General features: G+C 40.0%; 1 protein-coding gene across 6 annotated transcripts; it reads right to left on the bottom strand.

The window, feature by feature from the left end:
- Positions 1-307: 307 nt before the first annotated feature.
- Positions 308-18,027, bottom strand: zgc:162472 (uncharacterized). 6 transcript variants are annotated; one of them, XM_087843874.1, is made up of 28 exons: positions 17,920-18,027; positions 16,969-17,168; positions 16,233-16,875; positions 15,990-16,093; positions 15,532-15,597; positions 14,801-14,956; positions 14,317-14,450; positions 11,461-11,555; positions 11,314-11,368; positions 10,885-10,921; positions 10,787-10,815; positions 10,419-10,664; positions 10,167-10,230; positions 9,908-10,079; positions 9,695-9,807; positions 8,670-9,054; positions 8,371-8,505; positions 6,818-6,854; positions 6,610-6,723; positions 3,123-6,511; positions 2,865-2,919; positions 2,599-2,752; positions 2,368-2,506; positions 2,241-2,274; positions 2,046-2,147; positions 1,728-1,932; positions 1,319-1,628; positions 308-1,223 (listed from the first exon to the last, which is right to left on the bottom strand). In XM_087843874.1, the coding sequence occupies exons 2-28, from the start codon at positions 17,160-17,162 to the stop codon at positions 1,125-1,127; spliced, it is 7,266 nt and encodes a 2,421-aa protein (XP_087700000.1). In that variant the 5' UTR covers positions 17,163-17,168; positions 17,920-18,027; the 3' UTR covers positions 308-1,124. The 6 variants fall into 6 exon arrangements, with proteins under 6 accessions (XP_087700000.1, XP_087699997.1, XP_087699999.1 ...); XM_087843871.1 differs by having other exon boundaries at positions 10,787-10,921; XM_087843873.1 differs by having other exon boundaries at positions 308-1,220; positions 10,787-10,921.
- Positions 18,028-18,135: the final 108 nt, after the last annotated feature.

The following is an 18,135-nucleotide window of genomic DNA, read 5'->3' as shown; positions in this document are numbered from 1 at the left end:
AAGCGGTACTTGAGTAATGAGAACTAATCAGCAGCACATGTTCGGGTAACATATAATACATGATTAGCAGTTTTAATGCCACCATTATATACTTGGGTTTAGCAACTTGTCATTATCTAGTTAGTACAAGGTGCCTGGATCAGCAGTTGTAAGGGAAGTGATGCTCAACATGTTAGCTTACAGTTAGGTCCTTACTCATTCTTAAGCATCTTTGTTATTATTTGCTTTTTTGTTTCATCAGCAGGCTGTAAACCCATTTTCAATAGCAAACCAGCATGCATGTACATTAAAACAAGACAAATCTAGGTGTAATACTTTTTATTCAGATGTTACAGAATTACATCTTTCACTTTCAGTGAGCCAATGTAACCCTTAGGGTAGAAAACACAATGTGTTTGTATGAAACAAGAAGTCAAACGGTGCATAACTGTGTGGTACAGTCAGTGACTACTATTTCAACACTATATATAAACATATTAACATACAGCAGAAACTCTTTGATTATTATGTTTTGAATGGCTTCCTTTTTTTTAAAACAGAATTTCTGTCTTTATTTTTCACATATGTTACATTTCTAAAGTACACAGAAGAGACAAAAAAGGCTTTACATTGAAATGTACAACTGTACATGGTCTTAATCTACCGAACTGTGTTTTTCTTCCTGAGGTCAAAGTTATCTGAAAATTAATCAAGAACGGACAAAAAAATATATAAAAAAAAAAAAGAAGTTGCTACCATGTACAATATTTACAAATTCACAGTTGTATCAAAAAGAAGAAAAAAAAAATAGGTAAGACATCTGAGGTTTGAAGTATTTTTTATGAAAAATTCAGCAAAAGCTGCCACCACTTCAGTCAAACTATGAGTCACAAATGTTTTGTTATCCATTTGTACAGTGCTTTAATATTTAAACTAACTGAGGTTTAAAATGTTATTTCAACAAACTGATACTCTAGTAAATGTTTCCAAATGTGAAACTGTATTTATCAGTATGGTGAATAAAGAATTAAAACTAAAAGCAAAAACAACAACAACAAATTTTCAGTTATAAATTATTATTTACACAAATAAAAATTTGAAAAGCCAACAAATTCCACTTCTTAATCCAACTACGTAGGTGGCTTCTACCCCTCATCCACTTCTGTGAAAATGTTGGTTAAGAAGTACTGAGACACACTGGTGGGCTCCTCTTCAAGAGCACAGCTGTCCACACAGTCATCCTGCTAAGAAGGAACAAAACAAAGAGCACATCTCCATGTGAGCGTGTATGAACTACACTGAATGAAAAACAGCTTCAATCCACCTGTACCTTTCTTACCTCTGTGCACTGTGAAGTGCTAGGATCTGGGCTCCTGGGACTTTGATCACAGGTCTCTCTGATGATCACTGCTGTTTGTGTTAGCAGTGTAATCGATGCTGGACGGGTTTCTTTTAGTGGCTGTGTCAAACTTTGTGTGGAAGGGACATCATGTGATGTGGAGGCTACAGGCTCTGGCAAAGATTGTTGTCCTTCAGTCAATGGAGTTTTAAGCTTAGATCGCTTGGAAACTGGTTTGCTAGGTGGAAGATTTTGTGCAGGACTGGTTTTCTTTGTTACAGAAAGCGAGGAAAGAGAGCCTTTGGGTTTTCTGTTAGATATTAGAAAAAATTAAACATTTCTCAATAATTGATAGAAGCCAATGTGAAATCAGAGCAAATTTTTCAAAATGAAACCGTTCTTCACCCACCTCACACACCTCTGTGAAGTTTGAGCTTCCATCTCAATCTCCTCATCACGGCTGCAGCTTCCCCTTTGAGCTTCCGTGACAGCATCACTGGCTTTTGGCTCCTGGGTGGTGTTTGTTTGGGTAGGCGCTGACTCCGCTGCTTTCACTGACTTGGTCTTGCTGGTTTGTTTTCTCCTCGCTGCATTAGGTTTAACTTGCAGTTTGGCTGGTTGAAAGATTCATACAGGGTGAAAAAGCAACATTTAATGTTCACATTTAAAAAATGTTCACACATTTTTTGAAGTGCATTTGGTGAGTATGTATTTATCCTCTGCATACCTCTTCTTCCAATACTTGTTTGTCTCTGCTTGTTAAGTGCTGCTTCAGGCTCATTATTGTCCACTGCATCTGGAAACTTTGGTGGATTGTCCGTAGTATGTTCTGCTCAATTAAAGCACAAAATTAAAGTTACACAGCATGAATCAGCATGACAATCAGTAGCTTGAAAGTGACAGAATAATGCAGTCACTCTACCCTGTGGATCCACTGTTTTCTGGATGTTATGATCCTGATGGATGGAAAAACACAGCATGTGAAACAGATAAAAAAAAAAAAAATCACATTCTGAACGCCAACAGTTCTTCTTTACAGCTTTACTTACAATCAGTGTAGATGGGTCCAGCACAGTCTCTTCCACACCGATGAGGCCTGTCACACTCTTTATCTCTTTGAACATGGGCATGGGGACATTAGACAGAGACCCCTCTCCTGCCGCTGCCACACTCTCTCCAGAAACACCGCTAAAGGATGAAGTAAGGCACAGAATTAGACACCAAACTAAACAGACTACATGCTTGCTCACACAGCTAGTTGATTAAAAGCAGACACAAACCTTGGTTGAGGTATTGATGACTCTGTTACAGAAAGACAAGAGGGGTTCTCAGTTGCACTGTTCACCACCTCCCCTGATGAGGACAACGGGATCTCAGTCAGAGAGAGGATGAAAAACGGTTCGTCGGGATCTGAAGGCACCTTCTCTGGCAGCACTGAAATTTAAAAAAGAAAAAACAAATAAATAAATAAACAAATCAAGAAGAACATTAAAGTTTACACAAAATTTAAGTGATATGACTGGAACATAATATATGATTGACTTACTCTCTTGAAATATTGGAAAACTTTGGATGTCGTTTGTACTTAATGTTGATGTATTCTAGGATTAGGAGAATTAGAGAAACATTTAAGGAAACTCAACTACTGACTACCAGAGAATACCTCTAACTACCCCTGTTAGGATTGGATATATAATATTAACTTATATTAATTAGCAAGTCTTGACACAACATTAACAGATTTGATTGCAAAGCTTGTAAAAGGATTAAAGACCAGACAAAACAGAGTCATTATTGAGCTTACCTGGGTAGAAGACACTTGGTTCACAGGAACCAGAGGGACTTCAGAATTACTTGAATGATGGTCATGTTCACTTTGTTGTTCATTAACTTGTGCCAAACATCCAAGAGGAGAGCTGGGATCATTTGGATGGGGATCCTTACTGTCTAAGGTGCCCAGTGCTTTCTCCGAGTCTACAGGTTGAGATGTTACTGAACAGACTTCTACATTTATTGAACAATGTCCTGATGTTAGGTTTTTCTCTGGCAATTTCACAGATTTCTGTGCATCATTATTGTCCCCGGGGTCTTGTGCTGGTGCTATATTTGAGATTGTATCAACATGTTCTGCAGATTTACTGATATCAGCTGGCTGTAGTTTTGTCTGTGTAATTCTAGAGGATGATCCCAAATTAGGTTTCGGTTTGACTTTGGGAAACCGCCGCAATCTTTGTGGGATATTTTGTTCCAAGCTCACTGAGCTTGACATTGGGCCACATACAGCATCTGTCTTTTCCCTCTCTGATGAAGATATTTCCTCTCGGCATTTATTAGAAGAGCCAGATTCCAGTGATGGTTCAGAAACTGAATAAGCATCAGGACTTTTAAATTCATTTGATTTTTCTGGAGAGGTAGGACTGCAAGATGGCTGGGCTTCTGCATCTTTCATTCTGTAGTCACTTGATTCAGACACACAAGTCTGGCTACAGGATTTTTCCACAACCTGCGTGTGTATAACAGGGTCTTTTGTGGATTGCGAGTTTGACTGCATAGTTCTTGGTGTTTGTTGCAGGTTTGGTTTGGGTTTGATTTTTTGCAATCGACTCCTCAACTGAGAAGCAGATTCAGCTTCACTCTTTTCTTGATTAAGCGGTGACTCTTGAACAGGTGCAACAAGAACAGCCTGGTGGACGCTGCTCTTTTGGAGTGAGGCTGATTCTGCATCACCTGCTTCCCCAGCTTGTGAGACTGTGACTGCTGAGTCAGGTGCTACCACATTTTTACAACTACTCACAGATGTGGTAATACAAGGCATGTTTTTTTCTGGATCAGATGCTGACTTTGTCTCACTGCTGACCTGATCCCTGCTGGGTTCAAATTGTGATGCAGAGAGGTTCACGTTTTCTGAGGCACTCTGATCTGAAGTTGCTGCACCCAAGTCTAGTCTAACATTTGTTAAACTAGACTCCTCATTTGTTAATAGCTCCTCTGAGAATGTAGATGTAGAAACTATATTTATTGATGGTTTTAAAACTGAAGCAAGGTCAGTGTTTTCACTCAGTTTTTCAGAGGACAGGGTGCATACTGGTTGTGGTTCCACCTTTGCTGTTGTTTTTTCAGGTGATCTCATGTTTGAAGTTGGGCTTAAGTCCTTCTCTAAAGCCGGTTTTACAGTTTGAGGTTTACACCTTGAAATTCTTGAGGACTGTGCTAAATTTGGTTTAGGTTTGACCTTTTGCATTCGACTCCTTCTAGATGGTGAAGGAGTTGTGTCTTTGTTCACTTCTTTTTGCCTGACAGGTAAATCTTCTGGATGTGAAACACATGAAGGAGGTTTCTCGGCGCTCTCTTGACCTGGTTCTGATTCTGTGCATGGCTCCTGTTCAACTTTTGAGATCGCCAAGTCTGATGTTGCTGAATTATTGAAAACACTCTTGGCTGTTTCAACACAGGACTGAACTTTTTCCTCTGTGGGCTCAGATGACGACTTTGTGTCATTAGTGACTTGATTCCCTTTGAGATCAAACTCAGATTCCAAGTTCTGGCATTGTGAGGGACCGCAACCCGTTATTACTGCACCTAAGTCCGGTCTACCATCTTTGGTTGTTGGTAAAAGAACATCTACACTTTCTACATGTTTTTCAGGAGAAGCGGAGCATGATGATCGTGGTTGTTCATCCTCTGTGGTTAAGCATCTTGATTGTTTGCGAGATTTGGGGTCTTGCGTTGGGATGGGGTCTCTCTCTTCAGGCTGCTTTGTGGTTTGTGGTTTAGATCGTGCAGTTCTTGATGTCTGTAGCAGATTTGGCTTGGGTTTGAATTTTGGTAATCGAGCCTTTCTCAACTGAAATGTAGATGCTTCACCCTGAACTTCACCCTCTTTTTGAATTACTGGTAGCACAGGAGGCTGGTCACTACCTTCTTGGACTGGGGCTGAATCTACATTAGCCCCTTGTCCAACTTGCGACACTGTAACTGCGGAGTGAGTTGTCACCACCTTATCACAACTACTCTTAGTAGCTTCAACATGGGATGTCATTTTTTCAAGAGTGAACTCAGAAGTTGACCCCGTGTCACTGCTAGGTTGCTTGCCATGTTCAAACTGGGATTCAGAGTTCTGGTTTTCCTGGGTACTCTGTTGTGATTCAGCATCTGGCTTTTTCTCCTTATTTGTGGACAGTTCATCTGGGGGTGTAGGAGCAGAGCCTAAATTCAATAACGGTTTTACTGAATCAAGGTCTGGGCTTTGAACCTGCTCTTCAGACGTGGTGCATGACGGGTCTGAAATTGAGCCTCTCTCTTCAACCTGTATTGTGATTTGAGGTTTAGACCTTACAGTCCTTGAGGTCTGTGACAGGTTTGGTTTAGGTTTGACTTTTTGCAATCGACTCCTTCTAGATTGGCAAGTATTTGAGACTTCACTTTCTCCTTTTTCAGTGACAGATAATTCTCCTGCGTGTGTTTCACCCGTAGGTTTATCACTGCTCTCCTTGGCTGGGGACACAATTGAACATAACTCCTCTTCAACCTCTGTGATGAGTGAGTCAGAGTTTGGCGGATCCTTAAAACCAGTCTCAAAAGGTTCAACATGGGAAGTAAGTTTTTCATCTGTGGGCTCAGATAATGACTTTGTCTCTCTTGTGGCCTGATCTCTATGTGGTTCAAATGTAGATTCAGAAAAGCTGTGACTCTGGAACTGGATTTCTGCAGCTGATTCAACCCCAACAATATCTGGTTGACTTTCAGATGGCTTTGCTGTTAGTTTAACTTCAGTAGAGGAAATGTCAGCTTTTAGCAATGCTGGAGAACAATCTTTAATGTTAGCAGACTCTGTGTGGCTTTCTTCAGCTGTCCTTGCTGCAGATATATCTGGTTGGGATTTGGATTGTACAGTCCTGGAGACTCGGCTAAGGTTAGGTTTAGGTTTTATTTTGGAAAAGTGACCTCTCTTAGTTTGTAGAGTATTTTTGTTTGAACTCTCTGGATGTGGCTCATCACTGGTTTTAACTGCCATTTCATCACTGACTGTTTTGCTAACTTGTTGTTCCACAGTGGCCACAGTCTCCGATGTCTGTGTGACATCATGATCAAATGTAGACACGGAAGGAGTGGCACTTTCCTCCTGTACAGCAACATCGGAAACAAGCTCTGTTTCTAGGTGGGTGGTTTCATTCACATCAGCTGATGCCGTCCCTGCAGTTAAATATAATGGCACATTTTACATTGACTGTTGCTCAGTCTAACAACAAATGAAACTGTCCATTATAAGGACTCTTTTCTGTCTTTCTAACCTGTTACATGATCTCGTATGTCTACTTGATTCTGTTCCGACTGAGAGACGTGACTCAGGTTTCCGATGGTCAGCAGGGTTTGAGCAGCCTCGTTGTAGCTCTGATCTTCAGATACTGAAATAAAAAGACAAACAAAAAATATGAACTTTAAATCTAAAACTATATATAAAATTCATAAGCAAATAATCATAAAACATCTTCAACATACCTTCTGCATGTTCTGAAGAAATAAATTCTATGACATCCTGCAAAGCAAACACACATATAAATAACACCAAAAGCTCTCCTTTCTATTCACAAAAGCTGTTTTACAAAAACATGAAGTACAGTACACTGCTTCATTTACAATATCTTTTCTACATCTGTACACATCTGTACAGATATGTACATCTACAGTTAACTGTATAGCAAATAAAGATGACATTTTAGGCACCTTTCTAATCTTATTGATCACTGAACTGGTTTACTACAAACCACATTGTTATTTATGCATGTTATAATTTTCATCGATCAGGCATAACATTATAACCACAGGCCTAATATTGTGTTAATCCTGCTTTTGCTGCTAAAACAGCCCTGGTCTGTCGAGGCTTGGACTCCAATAGAACCCCTCTAGCTGTGCTGTGGTATCTGGCACCAAGATATTAGCAACTTTTAAGTCCTATAAGTTGCAAGGTGGGGCTGTCCATGGATCAGACTTGTTTGTCCAGTACATTCCACAGCTGCTCAATTGGACTGCAGTCTGGGGAATCTGGGAGTCAGTCAACACCTCAAACTCCTTGTTGTGCTCCTCGAACGATTCCTGAACCATTTTAGTTTTGTGGCGGGGCGCATTATCATTCCAAATGAGGCCAAATGAGGGTGGTCTGAAACAGTGCTTAGGTAGGTGGTGCATGACAAAGTGACATCCATATGGTTGGCAGGACGCAAGGTCACACTGCCACTGGCGGCTTGCCTTCTCCCCATAGCACATCCTGGTGTTCCCTAAGTAAGAGGCGCAAATGCACCCAACCACGTGACATTAAAAAAAACGTGATTATTTGGACCAGGCCACCTTCTTCTATCAATGCTCCATGGTCCAGTTCTGATGCTCAAGTGGCACTTTCGGTGAAGGACAGGGGTCAGTATGTGAACCCTGGCTTGTCTGTGGTATGCACCTCCATACACTGTGATGCACTGTTTGTTCTGACACCTTTCAATCAGAACCAGCATTAACTTGTTGATATAGATACTCTAGCTCATCTGTCGGATCGGACCACACAAGCCAGCCCTGATGCACGTTCCCCACATGCAGCAGTGAGCCTATCAGGACCCTGTCGCTGGTTCACCATTCTTCCTTCATTGACAGATACCGCAGACCGAGAAAGTCCCAAAAGAGTCTTGTCAAACTCAAATCCTTTTACATTTTGCCCTCAATTTTTTTTAACTTTGAGGACAAAATGTTCACTTACTGCTTAACATAACTCACCCAGTAACAGGTGCAATGATGAGATAATGAATGTTATTTACTTCACCTGTCTGTGGCCACAATGTTTTGCCTGATTGCTGTGTAAGTAATTCAACCACATACTGAATACATGTATTCAAAACAAAAATGGAAAGACACTGCAGAAAAAAAATAAAAGGTTGAACTTACTCAGTTTTGATCCTTTAATAATAGATAAAATTGTGTTTTCAAGATTAGTGCTCTGGAATGATAATCATTAACCCCAGATCTGTTATTGGGGTTAATGATTTAATTCTTAAGCATAGGTCACTTACAATCAACAGGTCCAACTGATGTTCACATGGTTCAGCTGACCCTGTCTCATGTTGTGCCTGCTCACAAGCAGAATCGGGGCAAAGTGCATCTTGGGAAATGCCCAAAACATCAGGCATAGTGGCCAAGATATCAAGCTACAGGTGGCATAGGAGGAGTCAGAGGAAGATTGGAATGTAAAACCATGCGCAAATAAAAAGTAAAGCAAAACATAAAAATGTTTGTCATGGGAATTATTTCAAAATAAAAAGAATGATTGGTGTTTTAGTGAGGCATGTGATGGAGAAAATGTTTATCATACCTCAGCAATTGTCTCATCCACTTCTTTAATCTCAGGACGAGGAGTGTGCAGGCCGGCAGGCACAAACACAGGTGCACTGCTGTCTTTACTGGGGCTACCTGCGAGTTCCACCTCCTCCACTTCTTCATCCTGCCATTGATGACTGTCCTCGTCACTAAATTCTGTCTGAGAAGCCGTGAGAGTGACAAGTTTACACCTTTTGGATTTTGGGGCCAAATCATGCTGTGGTAGGATTCTCTTCTTGGCTGCCTGTTTGGATTTTGGCTTAGCAGCAGATGCAGTGGACCCAGCTGCTGAGGCTGGTGTAGTTTCAGATGCAGAGGAGTGTACTTCATCTTTAGCTGGATACGTCAGGGGCTTGATGGGTTTAGGCACTCTACCACATCTACAAAACAAAATGAAACACTAATAAAGACACTTTATTCATGATCAATAGGAATATTGTTCTTAAATCTATCAGCCCACCAGACAATGTTAGATGACAAGAAACCCTGTATTAACAGTATTGATAATTACAAAAAACATTTTCATATGTTTCTGTAATGGTGAATCCATCAGTATGTGTAAACTCTTTAATCAAAGTCATTTTTTAAATGTCAGGGAATAATTTTTATTGTAATTCATCAATTTTCAAAATTACCATCTTTACAAAAATGCTGAAAAAAATAGTAAAGCACATTATTATTTTTTTATTAAGATGTCAAATTACAGCTATTTGCTTGCTTCGTGAACAGAAACATTTGTTTGATTGAATTAATTGATTAATTGTTTTGATTAATTGCTAATTTCTCAAAAAAGTCTAGTGTGCCGGCTGAAATCTGGGAATACAAACATGAATTCAGTTTGAAATCCTTCACTCCTGGACAAATATGCTGAACAAATATTTAATTTTTAGTTTTAAGAAAGTTTATGAAAGATTTCTAAAATATTTGTGTTTTCTTATTTTTATGAAAGGTGGTCTAACAAATTTGTTAAGCGCTGGATACAGTGGATACAGTGTTTTTCAGTAAATTAAATTCATGTACCTGGTAGGTCTTGGAGGTTTAACGATGGCATCCTCCTCCTCCCCTTCTGAGGAAATATCATCACCGACTGGCTCCCTGCTGCCTTGGCTTAAAGATGATGGATCTTTATTTACCTACAGTAAGTTTCAGTAAAGCAAAGCCAGTATTCATAAAAAGGTTTCAAGGCTTATAAACAGAAAATGAAATAACCTTATTACAAGTTCAATCACTTACACTCTCATCTTCTTCATCCAATGAAGTACTTTTAGTTGTCGTACAAGGTGAAGGCTTTTTACTCCATTTGCGGCCTAAAGGCAGTAGTGGTTTTGATGCTCTGCCTCGTGAGAGTTTAGCTGGCTTGATTGCAGTGTCCTTAGCTGTATTTGCATTTCGAGTTTTCTCTGACCTAAACATTTGAAAGAAACTGATTTTAATCGCAGAGATATGTACAAAAAAAATAATATTCACAGCAATATGATTTTAGTGTCATTACGTGTCTGAGTCTTTGTGGTTGTCAGGAAGCTCTGCCTCAGGTTCTTCACATACGCCGTCCTCATCTGAGAATTTAAAAGCAAAATAAAAATGGCGTGGCACTTTAACAAAAGCCAAGAAAACATGGGGAAACGAGTACTGATTTGGAAAAAAAAAGTTATTACCCTTAAACAGTTAGACAAAAGGTAGTCACCACGAAATCACCACATACCTACATGTTTTGTAACAACAAAACCGCTCACAGTCCCTGTACCTTGCTCAGTGCTCACTCGTTTGGTTCTCTTGTCATTTGGTTCCTCATCCAGAGCAATTTGTCTGTTCTTTCTTTTGCCTCTTTTTGTCTTAGCGTCAGAAACAGGAATTTCTCCATCATTACAGAGATCCTCATTCTCTTTCTCCCCTTCCTCTTCCTCCTCTTCCAACCCCAGGACCTCTTTCCCATCCTCATCCTCCTCATCTTCCTCCTCCACATCACTCAGTTTCCTTCCCGATTTTTTGGCTGTAGAAGGAATAAGAGCACATAGACTTTTGAATTGGGAAAAGCTAAAGGAGAATTCCCAAATATTCACACACAACCTACAATGATCACACGAGAAAAGAAATCACGTTGACGTATCTTACCTTTTGTCTTTCTCTTGCCCTTTTGGGACGGTTTCTTCTCAGCCACTGATCTCAGTTTCTTCTTACTTCTCTGATATTCCAAAATCTTTTCTAACAGCTTAGAGAAGTACTCTATGTCCAGTTTGCGCCTCTCTCCTACAAAACAATCATCAGCCAACTTAAATTAAATTTAAGAATGTACACACAGAACGTTAATCATTTGGTTATTTTGATTCCAAAACGTTTGGCAACTGTGTAAAATGTGAAGGAAAAAAAAGGGAAAAAACATACAATACTGTGAAAACTTTGGATTCTATAATTAACTAAACAAAAACACAGAACTTTGTGCGCGTGTGTATTTCCCACTATGCTGCATAATCTCCTCTCTCTCTAGTTATGTTACTAATTAATATTATATTACTTTTGATGCTTCTCCGGGTTCTTTTTTTGAAATTTGATATATTGTCTTTTTACCGTTTTCAATTAAATATGACCTTTAAATGACATACGTGAATAATTACATTCGAAAATTATTACTAAATACTTACTGATAGCTTTGTCAATCCTCCAAACATTCTCTCGTTCTTCTTTCTTGAATTTGTTCTGAAAGATCAAATTCAAAATTGCAGTTTTGTGTATTTAGTTCAACTTTAAACTCTTTCTTCTTATCATGCACATTTGTACTTATCGCTGACCTTTATCTCTGATCGAGCTCTGTGTGGAAACAGTTGACAAATCATAGAAAAATCTGTCCCCACCATGCTAACTGCCAGGAAGAACATGTCTGTCTCTGATGAAAACAAATTTAAGAAGAAAAGTCACAAAAAAGGCATCAAAACAAAATAATAAAAACACTTAATATGTTACCATATATGTGGCTTATCTTACCTGATAAGCCACTGCATTATAACCATTCACATGTGAAGTGCACAGCATCGACTGTGTGGTTATAATGTTGTAATTTTCTGCATTCAATTAGACACATGCCACACTCTTAACTATTACTGCAGACTGTATATAAAAGATGGCTTCAGGACCTGAAAAGACGAGTCAGTGCAGACGAGCCTTTACCTGCAATATTTCTAATAGCAAGTAAATTAAAATGTCTTTACTGCTGCTCTCTTGTTCTTTGTTTTATGGTCCCCATTGGTCAGAAAGGAGGATACAACAAGCTATAGTTTAGTGCAGGCAAACTTGTAATTAACCAGTCATTACTAGGGATGGGTACCGGTGTCCGGTGCCATGATGGCACCGGTTCTGACATAAACGGTAGTAACCAGACCGAAAAGCAGGCGCACATTTCGGTGCTTTTTTTTTCCTGGGCCAATTCTAGAATTCTAGCCAATCATTTTACGTTTCCGAGAATAGTAGGCGGGGCCAGGTACGTACGTTCTTTTAGAGCATAGCTACAGATTAAAAATGCTCAAGGCGAAGCAGTCAAAAGTCTGGCTGTACTTCACAGCAAAATAAGCAAACTCAGCAGCCTGCAACAACTACTTTAAGCTGATACTGTGATACTGTCAAAGGAGGTAACACCTCAAATCTGATGAAACACCTGGCAACCCATAGCGTTTTTTTTTTAAAGCCGAGAAATGCGCCGTGTTTGATAGCTTGCTGCGAGACCTCACACCCTGCACATCTACTGCGGGTGTGGTGCCTGTTATCGGACCCGGAGTTAGCAACATCCCCCAAAAACCCTAAGAGGAGAGTCCTGGCCCCTAGCCCTGTCAGTGTAGCAGAAATGATGAGGATGATGATGCAGCAGCAGCCGTTCTTCTCTGCGTGAGTAGCTTAATGTTGTTCGTGTGTAATTTACGTTGAGTAGGCTAACCACGTTATTACATTAATGCATGTAAGGTGAACTAGCAAACACCGTCGTAGTTACATGCAGCTGTCTTCTTGTTTGATGGCAGATACTCCCTTCACCCTGGCCAAAAAGACTAAAATGACCAAAGAAAAATTGGAAAACAACTAAAAATGAGAGGTTTTGTGTTTTTTCCATTGTTTAAGCACTGCTTCCAGCCAAGAGTGAGACCATATATGTCCTATAGCTGAAGAAAAGGCTAACATTGTTATCTTTGTACAAAAACAACCAGCTGAACATGAGAGGTTTTTGGACCAATTTTGTGTTCTCCATTCTTTAACCCTTTAAGACCTACCATAGAACCAAGTCCGCCAGAGCTTATATTATATTTTTACATGCTGTAGTGCCATTTTTGGGAGTATTTCAAGTTGATTTACATCAATACAACCATTATAGTCCAAATTTTAATAATATGTATGCATTAAGTGCATAGTAATTACATAAATTGCGAAAAAGTGCAATAAACTACAAAGAAATTGAAAATCGTTTTTGTTTTTTTAACATATATTTCTAGTTAGAGAAATTTAAGAGGCTTATTCCTCAAAACTGTAAATACAAAAAAGTTGCACAAACTAGTTTCCCACCACAGGAAATTTATTTTAAGTGTCTTCATAGTTTTATTTTTGAAATACACCAATTTTCATATACTGCAGGAAAAACGAAAATAAATCTTATGATGCAAATTTGCAAAAAAACAGCATATGCATCAAAATAAACTATTTCCAGCAGTGCAATATGAGTCCTAAGCATCCCAGAAACGACACAGAAAGTCATAAAGTCAAAGATAACTTTTAAAAACACAAGTATAGGCTCCTGAGGCCCCGATGGTAAAGAACTACATTTCCGCAAAATGACGTCACTTCCGGTTTTAGGCAGGTCATGGCGGACATGCGATAGTTCACGTTGATGGAATAGGAAGTGTTACAAACAGCTGATTGGATCGGTAAAGCGTTTTTCTGGAATATTATGTTTTTGTTGCTGCAAGCGCTTTTTATGCAGTTTTTGCAAAGCTTTATGTGGAAGGAAACAGTGACCTAGGACAAGCTGATGGCATAAGATGTAAGTACAACTCCTCCGGTTTCATATGCAAAAAAAAATATTGCGCTAGCTTATGTGGTTGCAGTGCTACCGGGATTTAAAAATAGTTATGCAAAATGGAGCGTGTCCGCTCCGACCGGCTTTAAAGGGTTAAGCACCAGTTTGAGCACCGTTTAAGCACCGGCACCGTTTCAAAAGTACCGGTTTGGCACCGGTATCGGATAAAACCTAAACAATACCCATCCCTAGTCATTACCATAGAAATGTGGCATGTCTCGGATTAACTTTGCCTATCACATTTGGTGAAAATGCTCTGCATGAGGATTTCAAAACAGGACTTTGCTAATCACCAAATTATATACAGTATCTATGTTGCAACAGTCCCTGATAGCAATAGCCTCCTCAGAAGAACAATGCTGCCTGCAACACAACAAAAACTGCTCAAGCAGCTGTCAAGGAAATAACAAAGAGCACAAGGAATTGATCCAACCTAAGAACTCCTGAGATCCCAATCTGATAAAGTATCCGTGGGATGGGGAAACAAGACCCATCACACAACTCACGGATTTGCTTCCAATGTCTCGTTCTTTTGCTCTGCAAGGCCAGTGCTGCTTTGCATAAGGTTACTTTAATATTGTGGCTGTCTCACCTTCGCTGGTCCAGCGTTTTGCATGGTTCAGTTTCCTGAAACTTGAGTAAGTTGTAGTGGAGCCTCGTTCAAAGATGGGGTCTCGATTCTCTGCTGGGTTTGGCCCTTTGGCTCGCTGGACTTCCACAGTTAAGCTGAGAGATAAGATGAAAGGGTTTTATTTAGCCTATAAATGGTTCAAACATTCGACAATATCATAATAGGAAAGCAATTATTTTATATGGATGGGGCAAAATAATAAAAATAATAATGCATACTTTATTAATCCCCTGTAGGGCGATTGCTCTCTGCATTTAACCCATTGACTCAGTGAAGCAGTGAGCAGCCACCAATCCATCACAACGGTACTTTGCTCAGGGGTACCTCAGGGTAGCAGTTCAGTGGATTCGAACCCCCGACCTTCCAATCATGGCACGACCACTTTACCTAATGAGCTATCCCTGCCCGGGGATACAGATCAAATGGTCTACAAATCTCTACTGACCTCTCTTCGTCAATGATCAGTGAGCCATCTTCTGCAACTTTGACTTGAGGAACCATAAGTGCTTCTTCCTGCTCTTCCTCTGCCTCCTCTGCTTCTTCCTCTGTGTTGCCCATGGTATTAGGGGGGATTTCAGGTTCCTGTGCCTGCTCTGGAGACCTTCAAACATTAAAAAAGAAGAAGAAAGAAAATAAAGAAAAATTAATTTATTACAAGCAACTGGTATACAAACTTTCTACACATTCTGAAACGTGTAGCAAGCCACAGCTTTTGTAAGACAAACTCTTTAAAATGCACTGCTGCCTCCACAATTAAGTGCGCCAAAAAGTTCAAACACTTAAACCAAGTTCTCTGTTGTATCAGATGTGCAGTCACTTTGCAGTGATTCAAACAGACTGTGAATTAACACGTTAAAAGAATGTTTGGCTTGGGACAAACTCAATTCTAGTGTTCAACTTTGTTTTGTTTGATTTTTTTTCATAATACTTTTTGTGATGAAAAACTGTGTTTATGACTCTTTCTTTGAGGAACAACAGATGATCAGCAATTGCACACAGTGAGAACATGATTCATGTGTGTCCTTCTGCAGCATTAAAAAAACATAACTTAAATATTATAAGAAAATTTGACAAAAAAGCATGTCAAACATTGAAGTAATTTCCATTTGAATTACAGGCTTAACATAGACAAACCATTAAAAAAATGATTTAAAGAATATGACAGGACAAACATACGCTTCTCTTCCTGGTGAAGGTGGGAGCACAGTCTCATTCTCTTGAGTCAATTCTTCTACACCAGATCTGGAAGAATTTCAAAATTCAGTTTTCTCAAGTAAAATCAGTGTTCATCAATATAAAACATCATAAGTGAAATATATGGTACATGGACTGGACTGTTCTACAGGAGCGCACTTCATGCAATCTCATTCACCCATTTCCACACACATTCATAAAAGCACATTTTTGCATCTAAGTGCTTTCCACCTAACATTAACACCGATGAACACATCGGAAGCAACTTGTAGCTGCTTGCCAAGGATACTTTGGCGTGCACAACGGAGCAGTCGAGCATCAAACCACCAACCTTCTGAATAGTAGACAGTGTGCCTCCTGCCTGCCTCCTGAACAATGGCCTCCCCCACACTTTAACATCACATAATTACATGAGTTTCACAACTTTGCAAGATACTCACGTCATTGGGTTAGACGTTGGAAGATAATGGATAAGATCCCGCATGGTCATTTTGGCAGGATCTAAATTAAATACCTTCGAAACGGCCTTAGCTTTCTTAAGTTTCTGCAGAATCAAATGACATCATACCTTTCAGTTAACAAATCATGATAAAGCTAACAGTTTATATCTAATTAATACATTATTTAACTCAGAAAGCTGAGAAAAGGTGGCTAAAAATGCTTAGTTAATGACAAGGACTCACTTTTTCTTTGCGTCTCTCCTCTCTAAGCAAATCTCTGAGCTTCTGAGCCTTCACAAGCCTTTGTACGTCTGATGGGTCATTTAGAAGTCTACTCAGGGAGAGTGCCGATGGTGTCAGTGAAGGCACAGTCTTTGATGATGCAAGTGTTTTGGCTTTCTCTGATAGTTCAGTAGATTCTTTGTCTGGTATGGAGGGTCTATCTGGTGGTCTGGGATGAGCTTCCTTAACTTGTCTGTCTGAAATGTTCTCTGACTGTTTGCTACTGTCTGCTGGAAGATGGGTTTGTTCTACTGACTGTACAGCTGAGGAAACAGCTGAAGGTTCTGAAGCGTCCAAAGAAATGGAGGTGGGTTTAGGTTGAATTTTAGGCAGCTTGCTGTCTTCTGAAGGCCTGCGTCGCCTTGGAGACTGGAGTCCCTTTGGAGTTGCTGTTGTTCCCGTTTGACTGGATGCTTTTGCCTTGTCAATGCCCGCACCAGAGCAATCAACAGATGTTTGAGAGACTGCTTTGATGGGAGACTTTGGTGTCCGAGAGAGAGCGGAGGGGCGGCCAGGGGCCACTTTAGGCTTAACAGAAAACCGTTTCCTTCTTTGGACAGCCGCTGAAGAGCTGGTACCATCCACATTTTGCTCACTGCCATCCCTAAACGGTAGCAAGAAAAGTTATTGTTGTCAAACATAACAAATAGTCTTAAGGCTTCTAAAATAATTCAAAGACACTTTACTTTAAACTCACCCTGAAGCTGCAGCTTTTTCTGACAGGGTAATGTCGGACTTATCCGTCAGAGCACTAGCATTGTTGCTGTCCCCGACCTCTCTCGGGGCCTCACTGGCCTCCTGATTTGCTGGAGTTGCTTCCGGAGGTGCTGATGCTGATCGCCCTGCTGTACTTACATTGGGACGCACACTAAATCTTGACCGACGGAACATTTTGACCTGAAAGCAAAGCTGCATCAGTACTGAACAAATAGCCATGACATCAATCTGCAAATGAAATACTGCTAAACTCCCTCTGACGCCCTAATACGCCATCAAAATTTATTCAGGTATTGTAAAGGTGCGCTGAAAATCAACCAAGAAAAGATGCCCTTACAGTCACAGGTGGGGATCTTTTTCTGCACCAAATCTCGTCTTTACATAAAGCTTTTCAATAAATTATTTTCTAAATAGAAATGAACACATAAACATCTCTCCATGGATGGAATTTGACACTAATATGCATTTGCTTTGTCTCAGTGTTGACAAAAAGCAGCTTACTCTACTGCGGCTTAGGCATATTCCGCCTACAAAACAATAAACTTCACCTGCACAAAAAGTATTTAAATGATCTCTTCTTTTACTGAAAAATGCAAAACTCAGCTACTTTGTTGACAGGGCTGGTGACGTCGACAGTCGAGAGGCCGTTAAGTTTGATGACAAACGCTTTAAAATCACTCGGAAACACCGCCAGACGTGGAATGAGCCAACAAACACAACTTAAACCAGGGAAAATTACGCAAAATGCAATCTTAATGGTGGAGAAAGATTGGGAAAGTGCACAAGCTGGACTCAAACTCGGGTAAAAACAGTTTTAAGCGTGACGCTCTGCATGCGTTGGGTCGCCCTTTTCATGAAGTTTTGAAGCTAAGACCGCTTCACTGATATTTTTATCGCGTCCACATCTTTTACTTTACTTGTATTAACGTACCTGGCTAAGAATATGTCGTTTTGTGGAAGAAATAAGCCTTCATTTACCGACGAGGAGTGGTAAGTAGCGGACCCAAAGCACACGCTAATCCGCCATGTTTTAGTGACGTAATATTTTCCTGAGTGAAGGGAGTTATGGGAAATGGAGTTGGGTTCAAAAGAGTTGGATGAGGTAAGACCGCGATCTCTGTAAGCAATCCTGTCTGCACTTTACTAA

The sequence above is a fragment of the Neolamprologus brichardi genome, chromosome 7 (genome assembly GCF_056152115.1).
Source record: "Neolamprologus brichardi isolate AB-2024 chromosome 7, ASM5615211v1, whole genome shotgun sequence".
Classification (NCBI taxonomy): domain Eukaryota; kingdom Metazoa; phylum Chordata; class Actinopteri; order Cichliformes; family Cichlidae; genus Neolamprologus; species Neolamprologus brichardi.
This window is presented reverse-complemented; position numbering and strand designations above follow the sequence as displayed.